The 15,344-nt window shown below is 39.5% G+C and overlaps 1 protein-coding gene across 1 annotated transcript; it reads right to left on the bottom strand.

Moving 5' to 3' along the window:
• Window positions 1-375: 375 nt before the first annotated feature.
• On the bottom strand, window positions 376-864 carry LOC107767399 (RING-H2 finger protein ATL7-like). Its single transcript, XM_016586399.1, has 2 exons — window positions 833-864; window positions 376-709 (listed from the first exon to the last, which is right to left on the bottom strand). The coding sequence occupies exons 1-2, from the start codon at window positions 862-864 to the stop codon at window positions 376-378; spliced, it is 366 nt and encodes a 121-aa protein (XP_016441885.1).
• Between the last annotated feature and the right edge of the window lie 14,480 nt (window positions 865-15,344).

The following is a 15,344-nucleotide window of genomic DNA, read 5'->3' as shown; positions in this document are numbered from 1 at the left end:
AAAAATTCCAATCTTGGTGTTGATGCATATGCAAGATTTATGTTTGACATTATAAAGAACTTGTATACTATCATGTTAAATTACAACAACATGTAAATATAATATGGTAATCTAGAGAATAGAATATAATAACTTGCTATAACAAATTAAATCTCATTATAGCATCAAATTCCTAACTTGCTATAACTAGTTAAATCTCATTGTAGTGTCAAATTTCTTTACACTGTGAGTAATCAGTATATATAACTAAATTCTTCTTCAAATTAAAAAGCAGATTTTACAAATTGGGACATTACACGCAAACCAAAGAACAAAAAGAATGAATTTACAATGTATTTGGTTATCACTTCCTTCATTCTTGGTCCCTGGTGCAACTCATCCAGTAACTACTGAAATTGTAGTAGAGTTGAGATGGAGAGAAGCTCGGCAAAGAGGACAATTTGAGTGGGATGAGAGCCATTTATCTATACATTCAGCATGATATGTGTGGTGGCAATCAGGCAATAACTTAACCATTTCGCCATCTCTAAATAGCCCCAAACAAATTGGGCATTCACTTTCTTTGACAGTACCTTTACAATATGTCTCACCAAATAAGAGAACTGGCAGCTTTTGAATAGTTTCTTCGTCAAGCCCCTTACTGATTTGGACTAGAACTGCATCCCCAGGTACCAGTGCAGAACTTAATATTCTTGCACTGGAAAAGCAGCTACATTTACAAACAAAATAGAAGAAAAAGAAGGCAACAAGGAGTATTAAGAAGAAGAGAAGAATAATTGAAAGGCCATGGTTGTAAAAGTGTGAGGTGATTAAGTTGAGGTCGCTGCTGTACCAGTTGGAGGTTTGGGGGTCCTGTAAAGCCATGGACATGATTCAACAATGACTTCGTAAGTTCGGCAGAACTCTACTCTTTAATCGAGCTCTTTCTATATATATGTAAAGAAAAGTGTAAATAAAGATAAGTACATAGATTCAAAACTGGCCTTGTCAATTCAGACAGACTAACTAACGTCGTTTAAATTCTGAATCCGCCCTAAACGTGATAAGAATGTTTCAAAGGGAGTGGTGTAGTTTGGGGAGTGAGAAGTGAAGTACCGGAAATGATGGCAAAAGTATGGGCTACTGCTGCCTACTCGTTAGTAAGTTATTACTACAAGAGGAGCCACTATGTTGCTACTTCGGAGCAAACAGATTTATAGTATTCTTTTTCGTCGTTTCTCAAAGCATTAATAATATCCAACAACCAACTTACTCTCATATTTCTCTTTCATTTGCTTTACATCAACTACATCATTTCTTCTGCCCTAGCAGCTATAAGGCCCATACATCGTGAGGAATTTAATGACTTACATACACTTACCACGGTACTGTACAAAGTATTTTAATATTTTATTGTAGCAGATAACTTGTATTATGTTATAGGTTAGTACTGATCTCAGTTGTGAAAATTTTTATTATGTGCCTCATACAACCGACACTAGTTCTGCGAGACTTTCTAAATTATTTTATAACAAAGTGGACCCAATTCTTATACATTTGGGTCCACAAAAATATTAGGTCCATTTTGATGTGAGACAAAAAGAAGCCTCGCACAACTAGTATCAGTTGTGTGAGGCACAAAGTAATTTTTTTTTATATATGTATTGAGCACAAGAGTTATACTCCTTAAGTGCGAAGAATATTTTGGTTAAGGTCGGAAAAATGAAAATCTATGATATTTCAAATTATTATGTCCTAATAGATAGGTAATGATTGAAACGTTTGTTCTGAAATGCCAAAACTGTATTTGTTTCAAGGAAATAAAGATGAGGGATCGTGAAGAAACCCTATTGGAATTGAGCACAAGCTGGAAGCTGGCCCAATAACATAATAGGCCCATTTGTTCAGTTATTTGTATCATCCCACTTGTATAGTGAGGCCCATTCTTTTGTAATTAGCATTCTTTTGTATATAGATAGATTGGATCAGATCCTTCGAGAACACAGAGAGAAAAATATTATTTTCCTTTTTTTGATAGATAGATGAAAAAATCTGCTTCTCCTCTCCTTTCTCTCTCTTTCATTTATCTCTCAAACCCTAGCATAAACTCTTAGTCAATCCATGAAAATCAATGTTTTCACATGGTATCAGAGCAGAGATTCTGTTCCTGCTCCTCACTAGCTTACTCGCGATGTTAGCCTCGCATATTTTCATCCGAGAATTTGTGTTCGTCGAGAAATTTGGGGGTTTCTGATTCCGTTGAGTTTTCTTATGCAATCATTACTTCGACGGGTTCCTTCTACTGGAGTTTCATCGGATTGACTCGGAGAACAGCGAGTAACTTCAACCTTCATCTATTCAACAGTTAGGGTTTGCTTCGTTCAAATTCAAGGCCGTTACCGTCTTTCGGTCGCAAAGACGGCGGGTATTCTTGTTATCTAGATTAATTTTTTGTTGTTGGATATCTGGTGTCGAATAGTCGAACAATTAGCATTTGTTTGTTGGATATATGGTATTGCATGTGTTGTGGTTGATTCCTGTATGATTTTTTCGACTGATTATTTGAACTCAAAATGGTGAATGTTGTTGATGAGTCTACATCTGCAAATTCCTCTGTTAGTTTTATCCCTGATCATCCAAGTCCATTTTTTCTTCTGTCTTCTGATGTTCCTGGGGTTTCTCTCGCCAATACCCCTTTTTCTGTAACTAGATTTGGGGGTTGGAGACGTAATATGATTGTTTCTCTCTCTGCTAGGAATAAGATAGGTTTCATTGATGGAACAGTTGTTAAACCTCCTTAAAATTTCCCTCAATTTAGGCAATGGGATAGGTGTAACAATATGGTCATCTCTTGGTTGACCAACTCCCTTACACCAGACATAGCTGAGAGTGTTCAATAATACTCTGACACTGCCCAAAGCATATGGACTCAACTTAACAAAAGGTATGGTACTGTTAATGGAACAAAGGTTTTTGAGATAATACAAGAGTTAGCATCCACCAATCAGGGGTCTTTAGAAATAACATCTTATTTCAACAAGCTAAAGAAACCGTGGGATGAATTGGGTTTTATGCGTGCCTCTCGCGGTAGCTCTTGCACATGTGCTGCTAAATATGAGCTTCAAAGAGAGGATGATGAGAACAAGTTGCATTAGTTTCTCATGGGGCTTAATGAGTCTTATGTTGGAGTTAGGAGTGATTTGCTCATGATGCAGCCTCCTCCATCTCTGGACACTGCCTACAACATCTTACTTCAGGATGAGAGACAAAGACAAGTGTCCTCATCATCTCACTTTCGTACTGACTCTGCTTCTTTCAATGATCACCTCACTAACAAGTTCGCTAGGACACCTGCACCTTCCAAACAGTTCACTCAAAGGGTCAATTTTGAGTACAACAATTCCAATCTAGTATGTAGGTATTGTAAGAAGCCTGGGAATTTGGTTAAAAAATGCTATAAGCTCCATGGGTTCCCACCAGGTTTCAAATTTACCAAGAGTAAAAGGACTGCTGCAAATGTTGAGGTGCAGGGTCATCAAAATTCTGCTAGTCATCACAATTCTGTTGAGGGTTCTCACTCTCCAGCTGAAGGGTCTTCTGATTCAGAGTCCTTGATCCCTGGGTTGACCAAGGATCAATACTCACAACTTATGATGCTGATTCAACAAACACATATTTCAGAATCACAACCCCAGACCAGCCTCATGGCATCTGCTAACTTTGCTGATATCCTTTCTTCATCCAGTTGTGTGCAAAATGTATCTTATGGTGCTTGCATGTTAACTAAAATAAATGAATGCATTTGGACTATAGACTATGGGGCCACTGATCACATGACCTCCAACAAAGACCTTCTCTTTGACATAAAACCCTTAATCATACCATACTTAGTCACCTTGCCAAATGGTTATAAAGTCAAGGTAACTTGTACTGGTTCCATTCAGTTTCTTTCTTTCACACTGCATCATGTCCTCTACATTCCTAGTTTTCATTACAGCCTTATCTCTGTATCCAAACTTGTTTGCTAGTTGGATTCTATTGTCCAGTTTACTAAACTTTCCTGTTGGATACATGCCCCTTCACTGAGGAGGCCACTGGAAATTGGTAAATTGGATGATGGACTTTACAGGCTTGTGCGGTCTTCCCCCTCATTTCAATCTCATGCAAATACATGTCAATTTACTTCTATGAATGCTTCTTTACTTTTCATATACCTTATAAATTCTCTACTAAACAGCCCTTCACTTGCACTATTTTTCCTTTAGCAAGGCACCCTAGGCTACTTTTTCCTGATAGTTCTATCAAAACTACACATGCTTTTCAACTTATACATGTGGATACTTGGGGTCCTTATGGAATCCCTACCCATAATGGGTGTAAATACTTCCTAACCATAGTTGATGATTTCACTAGAGCTACTTGGACTCACCTTATGGGGTCCAAGAGCAATGCTTTTCCTCTCATCAAAGCTTTCATTGCCATGATCGAAACACAATTTAAGTTTGTTCTACAAACTGTTAGAAGTGATAAGGCTTTTGAGCTTGGGTCTAGTAATTGTGACAGTAATTTCTTTGCTAAAAATGGAATAGTTCACCAAATATCTTATCCCCACACACCACAACAAAATAATGTAGTTGAAAGAAAGCATAGATATCTTTTAGAAACCTCAAGAGCCCTACTCTTTCATTCTCACTTACCTATTAGATTCTGGGGAGATTGTGTGCTTACTGCCACGTACCTTATAAATAGATTCCCTTCTAAGCTTCTTAATAACAAAACACCTTTTGAACTACTGTTTGGACAACCTCCTTCTTATAATCATATTAAAACCTTTGGTTGTCTCTGTTTTGCCACAATCCCCAAATGCCATAGGGACAAGTTTCAGCCTAGAGCTGACCCTTGTATTTTTCTGGGATATCCTTTGGCTAAGAAGGGCTACAAACTATACAACTTGAAAACTAAGCTTACCCTGATATCCAGGGATGTATTTTTTCATGAAACTGTTTTTTCCTTTGCCACTTCCTTCAATCACCCCAATGCTTCTCCTTATCCTCTCAATCCTGCTACTAGTTGGAGTTTCCCAGTTGACAATTCCTTACATGATACTCCTTATCCTCCTCCAGCTCTTCCAACTCCTATTCCTTCACCTTCTACTTTTGTTTCACTATCTCCCTCTTCTCCACAATCTCCATCTTCTTCATCCACTCCATTTTCTCCCAGGAGATCCAGTAGGACTCATGTTCCCCATGCTCATCTGCAACAATATGTTTGTAACCTTCCTCCATCCCTGTCTCCCTCTCCTCTCAATCCTGCTGCTAGTTAGAGTTTCCCAGTTGACAATTCCTTACATGATACTCCTTATCCTCCTCCAGCTCCTATTCCTTCACCTTCTACTTTTGTTTTACCATCTCCTCCTTCTCCACAATCTCCATCTTCTTCACTCACTCCATTTTCTCCCAGGAGGTCCAGCAGGACTCATGTTCCCCCTGCTCATCTGCAACAATATGTTTATAACCTTCCTCCATCCCTTTCTAGCCTCAGTTCTTCTTCTTCTTGTCTTCATATTTTAGTTAACACTACTGAGATTGAGCCTGCCTCATATCAGCAGGCATCTTCTATTCCTGCATGGCATGAGGCCATGAGGAAAGAATTTGAGGCCTTAGAGGCTAATCATACTCGGTCCATTATTCAGTTACCACCTGGCAAGAAACCCATTGGCTGCAAATGGGTTTATAAGGTCAAGTATAGGGCTGATGAGACTGTGGAAAGATATAAGGCTAGATTGGTTGTTAGGGGTGACACCCAATTTGAGGGTGTGGACTTCAATGAAACCTTCTCCCCTGTTGTCAAGTGTTTCACTGTTAAGTGCATTGTTGTTGTGGCTGTCAAGCAAAGATGGACTCTGTTTCAACTTGATGTCAACAATGCTTTTTTGCATGGTGACTTGGATGAAGAGGTCTATATGCGGTTACCACCTGGGCTGTCAGCCACCCCTTTATCTGGATCTTCTTCATCTTCTTCTCCTCTGGTTTGCCATCTTCAAAAGTCTTTATATGATTTGAGACAGGCTTCAAGGTAGTGGTATGCCAAGTTGTCTCAAACTTTATGCTCTAGGGGATACTCTTCTTATCTCAATAACTCCTCTCTCTTATCCAGAAAATTTGGTTCTTCAACTGTCTTGTTGGCTGTGTATGTAGATGATATTATTCTCATTAGTAATGACTTGGCTGGAATTACTGCATTAAAAAGTTTTCTGGATAACGAGTTTAAAATCAAAGACTTGGGAGTTCTCAACTATTTTCTTGGGTAAGTTGCATACACTTCTGGTGGACTGTTACTCCATCAGAGAAAGTTTATTAAAGACCTTCTCAAAGAGTACCATTGTGAGGCTGTTACCCATGTTACTTGTCCTCTTGACCTGACTGTCAAGATCAAGGTAGATATGGGGGATCCTCTTCCTTCTCCTGAATCCTATATGAGTCTGGTGGGTAAGCTCAACTTCCTCACCCACACCCGATCGAACATGGCTTTTGCTGTACAACATCTAAGCCAATATCTTTAGAAGCCTACCTTTTCTCACATGCATGTAGCTTTGCATATACTCAGGTATCTTCAAGGGTCCTCTAAAGTTGTGGTGTTCGTTAGCAACTCCCCTGATCTTTTAATTTCTGCTTATTGTGATAGTGACTAGGCAGCCTGCCCAGATACAAGAAGATCAGTCACTGGTTTCTGCATTCTCTTGAGGGGCTCACTTATTGGTTGGAAGGCTAAAAAGCAGCATGTCGTGTCTCTTTCTTCTGCTGAGGCTGAATATAGAGCAATTAATAAGGTTGTAGCTGAGCTAACTTGGCTGGTTAGGTTACTTTCTGATTTTGGTATTTCTGTTCCTGCTGCTATCCCTGTCTTATGTGATAATCAAGCAGTCATTCACATTGCCAAGAACCCTGTATTTCATGAGAGGACCAAACATGTTGAGGTGGACTGTCATTTCATACGGACAAAGCTTCATGAGGGGTTGATTACCTTGAACTATGTTCCTACTGCTTCTCAGCTTGCTAATGTCTTTACCAAGACGTTGACAGACCTTGTACATCATTCATTACTGCTCAAGCTAGGGGTTCAGTCACCCTCCACCTTGAATGGGGGTATTGGAATTGAGCACAAGCTAGAAGCTGGCCTAATAACGTTATAGGCCCATTTGTTCAGTTATTTTTATCAGCCCACTTGTGTAGTAAGGCCCATTCTTTTGTAATTAGCATTCTTTTGTATATAGATAGGCTGGATCGGATCCTTCGAGAACACAGAGAGAAAACCATTATTTTCCTTTTTTCTGATAGATAGATGAAAAGATCTGCTTCTTCTCTCCTTTATCTCTCTTTCATTTATCTCTCAAACCCTAGCATAAACTCTTAGTCGATCCATGGAAATCAATGTTTTCACAAACCCTCAGTAATTCACTTCCTTTGGCTAAGTTTTCTCCTTATATGATCCGCTGTTTACTTTGATTAATAGAGAAAATAAATAGATCTATCTTGTTCTTTTTGTTATAATTTGGAAAGATATTGCAAACTAATCTGTCCATTTTCTTCCCCATTTTTCTCTATTACTGGTCAGATTTTAACCTATAATTGAAAATCAGAAAATGGCAGAAATATGATACAATGGGGGATGATTTTTAACTTTTGGTCTTTGGGGCAGGTTTATAATGCACAAAACTTCAAGGTCAAAAGTTACAAGTTTTGTCCAACTTATTAAACTTGAAGTTTTGCTCATTGGTACCTGCCCCAAAGGTAAAAAAATTATGACAACTCCTTTCAAGATCATTTGTAAACTTAACCATTGAAAATTAATGAGGTAGTCGAGAAAGTATTACCCTTGATAAAATATAACGTTCTCTTTCCTTTTCATTAGAAAGAAATGAAGACGCTATTATTAACCCTGTCAAGAATGAAGGTATGAGCCACACTTGTGTTTTCACTCCCAAGTTTGAAAATTTAACCATATGTTTTAGTGATAACGAACGATAAAAAGTATACCAAGATAGATAGATTTCCACTGGAACAAGGAAGGTACATTGTACTTCCAATTTTTCGGTAACAAAATTTTGTGAATAACAGAGGCAAAAGGAAGAAAAAAGAAAAAGGAGCTTAATTAGGCCATATATCCAGCGGTGAAAACAATTATGCACACTTGATATTTATATTGATCCTAAGAATGCATCATAGGTGGTGCAACAGATTTTCAAGGTGAGACACTACCTAGAAGAGGCAGGTTACACCCGTAGTGATATACAACAACTGACCAACTACTCAGTTAAACAAGTGTATCACAAAATACTAGGGGACTTCCCAAAGGTGTCGTGGAGGAAGATTATATGCAATAACCAAGGAGCTCCTAAATGGCTTTTCATTCTAAGACTAGCTATATATGGAAGGTTGGCCACCAAAGACAAAATTGCTCAATGGGGCATTACCACTGATCTACTATGCCCTTTTTGTAAGAAAGAACAACATCTCTTCTTTGGATGTGAGATAACTGGTGGCATTTGGAAGAAGATCCTGTTGTGGCAAAACATTAACAGAACCAGCATGCTGTGGAGTGATGAAGTCTAGTGGGCTATCAATATGTGCAAAGGGAGGAGTGCAAGTGCTAGTATCTATCGTATTACATTGGCAGCAACTGTGTACTACATATGTCTAGAGAGGAACAATACAATATTTTAAAAGCAAATGAGGCCAGCAGAGATTACAATTCGACTGATAGTGCAGAAGGTCAACTTTGGAACACGTTTGTCATCTAATTGGGAGCTTACATAAGGAAGTTGAACTTGTGTGTTTGTCGGGACTTAGATAGCTGTAGGATTGGAGGAACTAGATGAGCTTGAGGCAGGTAGTACTGGAGCTTGCATGCTCAGCCTACTGTTGTTTTCTTATGTAGTTATTTTTTTTTTGGTCAAAAGAGAAGCTAATATATAAATTTAAATATTGTTCGTACAACCAAACATGCTCATCTGAGCATCAAAGTTGGCCAAAATATTAGAAACATCACTAGAGATAGATCTACGATATGTAGCTCCAGAAATATCCAACATAAGATTAGGCAAAATAGCAGATGGTGGTAGTACTAAAACAGTAGGACCACCAATTTTTCTAATTTTCAGTCCTTCCTTAGCAAGCAAGTCAGCCACTTTGTTTTGCTCCCGAAAATAGTGTTTTAATTTCGGATCTCCTAGCTGCTACCTTAGTATCCTGCAATCATGTAAGATAGATGTATATTGTGGGAATTTAGTTGTGAACATGTTAATAATCTCTGTTGAGTTTGTATCGACCTCCAGAGGATGAAGGCCATGAGCATAAGCTAATTTTAGACCATGTAGAAGTGATATGAGCTCGCTATATGTATGATCAAATTGAGGAATCTGCATATAGTATCCTAGCACCCAATCCCCTTTGCTATTTTGGAAAACTCTGCCAATACCTCCTGCTCCATCTTTAAATGCTCCATCAATATTGAGTTTGAAGTGATTTTGTTTAGGAGGATGCCATTTGACGTGGAGAGCTAGAGGTGGTTTGGTGTTACTATCATTTTTGCTAGAGCAACATACTCTATAGCTCGCATATGTACCAGATCAAAAGAAGCAGAGTTTGTGAGGTTATTGTAGAGGTTGTTATTTTTAGTGATCTAAATATGCCAAAGACAAAAGGGAAATAATTCTTTCCATGTGTAGATTGCATTTGGTAATGTAAGACGGAGGTTTGCAATACTGTCCAACCAGTGTTAGTGATTGCCAAGAGTGTGAATACTAGTAATACCAAGTCTTTGCCAAAGGATTTAACAACCACACAGTCAATGAAAATATTATCAAGGGTTTCTTCACAAGATCTGCAGGTGGAACATTGTCTATCAATATTAATGCCTATTGAGTTTAAGTAGACTCGAGTTTGTAAACAATTATGATAACATAACCAAATGAAGAATTTTATTGTATTTGGTGTCTAGAGCTTCCAAATCCAAGAGAAGTTAAGAGTGTTTGGGTGGCTAGATTTGATAAGCGTCCGAGCAGTTTTTGAGCTGAAACAACCGGTGTTTGTTAGTTTCCAAATTGGCCTATCTTCATGTTCAGGGAATAATGGTAGTTGAACACTATTAATAGTGTTAAGTAAGTGGGATGGTAGGTCAAAAGAGATGTTTTTGAGGTTCTAAGATCTATTTTCATTAAGGTCTGCAATATTTAGAGCATATTCAGTAGCAGTTAAAGGACCCTCTATAATAGCTCTAAGAGTGGGAGTATTGGGTAACCATTGGGTATGCCAAATATTAATGCTTTTACCATTTCTGATGATCTAATGGATACCTTGGTTACAAAAGTATCATCCCTTAAGAATGTTGCTCCAGATAATTCAATTCACAATATAATTCAAGTACTTTAATTAAATAAAAGGTGCAATTACTGCAAGTAATTTATGATTTGAGTTTAAACTACCCGGACATAGCATAATTAGTAGCTACGCACGGACTCTCGTCACCTCGTGCATACGTAGCCCCCACAATTAGTAACAATTATTACTTTAAATTATCTATGGGGTAAATTCCCTCTTACAAGGTAAGACAAGAGACTTACCTTGTCTTAAAGTTCACTTCCCGATCACAACGTTACGTTAAAGTCTCAATTCGATGCTAAAAAATCCAAAACTATCCAAATGTTATACAAAATAATTAATACATGCTCAATAATTCGAAATTAGATTATTAAATTAATTACCCAACCCAAAATGGTAAAATTTCTAAAATTCACTCTGGGCCCATGTGCCCGAATTTTGGAAATTTTTGGAGGAAAACGTTACCCATAATCTCAAGAACTCAAATATAAAATTTCCATCCAATTCCATTACCATTTTCGTGGTTAAAATCTCATTTTCATCAAAACCTAGTTTTTTCATCTAAACCCTTGATTTTTACAATATACAGGTTATAATCTACCCATAATCTATATATTTAACTCAAAGTGTGTAGAATTAACTTACCTTCAAGTTGTTAGTTAAAATCTCCTCTCAAAAAGCTCCAAAATCGCTCAAGAATGGAAGAAATCGGGTTAAAAATGGTGAAATCCTGTTTTTAAGACATTCTGCCCGGTACAGTAGACCCTTCTTTGCGAACGCGGTCAGTGCCTTGCGTTCGCGAAGGCAAAATTCCCCAGCCTTAAAATTACTCTTTGCGAATGCGACAGGGGTCTCGCGAACGCGAAGGCTTACAGGCCTGCCCTTCGCGAACGCGTGAGCTCCTTCGCGAACGCATATGGGAAATTTCACCTCGGTCCCAGTCCTCCTTCGTGAACGCGTAGGCCTGAAGTCCAAGGCTCCGCGAACGCTTCGCCCTCCACGCGAACGCGGAGGGCAATTTCCCAGGTCCCATTTTTCCTTCATCGCGAACGCGAGGGTCCTTCCGCGTTCGCGAAGAAGGAAACCAGAACTGGAATTTTTTGGTTTTTCCAACTTGGCTCCGGGTGGTTCAAAACTCACCCGAGCCTCCCCGGGACCTCGTCCAAATGCGCCAACAAGTCTGTAAACATAACACGAACTTGCTCGAACTCTCAAAACACGTAAATCAACAACCAAACTAAGAATAGCACCCTAAAACCGAATTGGATCAAAATATGAACTTCAAGTTTCTAAATTCCTCCGAACGCGCCGAATCATACTTATACTACCCGGAATGACACCAAATTTTTGCGTGCAAGTCTTAAATCACCATACGGAACTATTCCCAGGTTCGAAATTTCAAACGGACCTCGATTACTTCAAAACCTACTCCAAACCAAATTTAATGAACCTTGAACCTTTAAATAGCTGATTTTCACTATTAAGCGCCGAAACTCTCCCGGATTGTCCAAAACCCGATTCGAACATACGTCCAAGTCCAAAATCATCATACGAACCTATTGGGATTGTCAAATCCCGATTCCTTTTCTCAAAATATCGACCAAAGTCAAACTTGGCCTTTTAAAGCCAAACTAAGGAACCAAGTGTTCCGATTTCAACCCGAAGACTTTCAATTCCCGAACCAACCATCCCCGCAAGTCATAAGTTAGAAAAAGCACATACGAAAAGTCTTATTTAGGGGAATAGGGTTCTAAAAGTCAATACGACCGATTGGGTCGTTACAGAATGTAGATGGAATGACAGAGCTGATGAGTTCGGGAACAAAATTTTCGGGCACAACAATAATGAGATCAAAAGCAAGAGAATAAAATTATATTAAAATGCTGTATAAAATGTAGTGTAAGTTAGCCAGAAAATTTATGTCCTTACAATAATAACAAAGCTTACTATTTATAGCTACGTCTAGAAAATGAGATCCTAGGATCATGCCCTTGTTTAATGTCAATTATGAGGGCCATTGATGAAGATGTAACGTTGGACATAAATACCAAATTCCTTGTAACGGTCCATCATCCTTAATGCTGCAAAATATTTTGTATTAAATGTTGCCGGACGCAAAGTATTTAATACTCCTTTTAAGATCGTTATTCCTTTCGGTGACAAGTGGAATAGCTATGTTCGGTGGCCATCCCCATCTTCCGTTCCACGTGTCCTTCCTTTGAGCGGCCACGTATCATGTCATATTTTTCCCTATACAGATAGTCCCCCTGCTTTCCGGTGACACAATCTTGAGTTACCGGGAAGTTGGTAGAAAGCACCTTTTTGGCGAAAATTACTATAACTCCCTTTGAAGTTTTTTGACAGTTGATTAGACGCACGTCTCTTCGCATTTAATGCCCCGAACATGTGTCATCCCACGATTCAGCATAACCTTTTGCCGATTATCTAGGTAATCTTGGCCATGAATTTAGTCGCCAAAATTTTAGTTATACGCATCATCCTCCTCTTATGTACTTCATAATTTCTCAAACTTCTAACTTGCATCTTTATTTCCCAACTTTTCTCTGATCGTCTTCGAACCAGAAATTTTCCTTCCTTCTATTCCAATAGCTTCCTCTTCAAAACATGCTAGTTCTTCAAAGGGCAAGAACAAAATCGAGGATTACGTTCCTCCAACAGTGGGTTCAATCATCCCAAGAAGGCTTAGTACTTCGAAGGATTTTAAAGAGAAATTTCCTACTGCTAACCCTCGTACATGGGCTGTTAGTAGATACCCTTCTTCCATTCGCCCTTCCAGTATTCCTGCTGTGAAGGAGGACTGTCGTTGCCCTGAGTTAAATATTATTACTCCTGATTTATCGGAGAGAGTGACCCTTCCCAAGGAAGGTTTTACATATTTCTTCTCGTATCCCTTTACTTTAGGTGCGTTTTCTTTGAGCGAAGAGCTTGGTTCTGTAATTGCGGAGTTTTGCCTTCCCTAACAGGTGTGCTTGGCACAAGTAAATCCTTCAGTGTGGAGGACGATCACATGCCTTTGGCGTTTATGCCAAGAAACTGGAGAGGAGTTAACCCTAGCTCATATGATGAATCTATATTCCCCCAAAATCTTCGGCGGGGGAATGATAAACCTTTGCAAGCGTTGCCACAATGCTTTACTGTCTAGCATGGATGACGACAACGACTGTGGGTGGATGGAACGGTTCATTGCAGTTGCCACTAGTGACATTATTCCAACAATGACTTCATCCTTTCTGGTTGCTTGGAACCACTCTCGTAAGTTCCCTTTAATAAACTTTTTCCTACTAAATATTCTTTCATGCTCGTATTGATTCTTCAACCTTCGTTTGCTATAGCGACTCGATGAATCCCACCGGTGATAGAAGGCTTGAACTGGTGGGTTCAGAAGATCTTGGACATCACAACGCCCGAAACGCGTTTGTGGAAAAAGTTGTCCCTTAAATACGGGTGGAAGGCCAAAAATTATGGTAACTTTGAATTACCTTATTTTCATTTTTGTATATGAAGAACTTGGTTGAACCCTTATGACTTGTTCATGGAATTAGGTCTACCTGCGGGCTCAATTGATGTTCCCGAGGAGGATGTTTTGGTTGACCCTGCTGATGCGGCGAGGCTTCTTCAGGAGGCACTTACTAGAACGGGCATCTCCAGGCCTGCTTCAAGCGTAAACGTTTCTTCACTGAGTCCCCATACAGAGAATCCTCTGTGGTCGGGGAAAAGAATATGAATGAAAAGGTTGATTCCCTCGAGTCATCTCCGGTGGTGATGGTGACTGGTCCTCCTTCCGGGCCTATCATAGACACTGTGATGATCGATGATGATGAAGAATCTAGTGACGAGGGAGATTCTTTACATAGAAGGATACGATCCTCATCATCTCAACAGGATGCTTGACCTGTAGAGACAATTGCACCAATTGATGATGACGTCTCAGCATTTTGGGGAGAATCTGATTTAGTTGAAATTGCTAACTCCTACTTCCAGGCTGAGTACCGGGTACGTGCCGTCTTTTGTTGGAGAGCATCAAGCAACCAACACTGCATTTGATGCAGTTGCTTCTCACTCTTCAACTCCATTAGCTTCATCTCTACCTTCACCACCACCAGCAACTACTACATAATTTCCATCTTCAGCCACTCTTCCAACAGCGGTTGCTACATCATCTCCATCGGCCGCACCTAACCATGAAGAATGCGTCCCTCTTCTACAGTCCCCAGTTCATGGCAATTTGGGAAAATATTATGCTGCCCCTTCTGAAGATCCACAAAGGAGGAGGAGTGATACCCTTTCGGTATCCACCGGGTACAACTTGCTTTCGAGGCCAGTGGAGCTTGCTAACTATCTGAAGCCTTTGGCTTCAGAAAAAGACTAGGAGAAGATTCAGACACTATCGGGGGAGTGTTTGTTGAACAATGCTATGCATAACGGCGCAACGGTGCATTCCTTTCTTCTTCTGTTATTTCTTCTACTTTTGAACAAATGTACTCTAAGTTTTACCTCTTCTTGTTTTGTAGGCCGACTTTCTTGCTTCTGAGGCTTTCAAAGGCTGATTCATGAGAAGGAAGAACTTACTTCTGAATGGGATCCGCTTTTGGCAGAACAGGACCGGACTATTCTCCACCTCTCGGAATGGGAAACCAAGGCTACTGAGGCCGTTATTTTGGAGGCTCGTTTGCAGCAAAGCGAGCAAGAAGTGGTAACCCTTAGCCAAGAAATTGGGCCACTGAGGGTTAGATTTGATGAATCCAAGGCTAAATGGGCAGAAATCCAGAACATCGTTCTTGCTGCAACCGATCGTGAGGCTGCCTCCGCTGAAAGAGTGATTAACTTGGAGGCAGCCTTAAACTCCAAAAGTGAAGAGCTTACTGATGTGGTAGAGAAACATGCCCAGCTAGAAGATAAGTGCAAGAAAACTATCGAGCATAATAAGCTCTTTAGTTCAACTGTCCGTGAGCTCGACGTCAGTTT

This window comes from Nicotiana tabacum, chromosome 22, assembly GCF_000715075.1.
Source record: "Nicotiana tabacum cultivar K326 chromosome 22, ASM71507v2, whole genome shotgun sequence".
In the NCBI taxonomy this organism is placed as follows: domain Eukaryota; kingdom Viridiplantae; phylum Streptophyta; class Magnoliopsida; order Solanales; family Solanaceae; genus Nicotiana; species Nicotiana tabacum.
The sequence above is the reverse complement of the archived record's forward strand: the minus strand, read 5'-3'. Positions and strand labels throughout refer to the sequence as shown.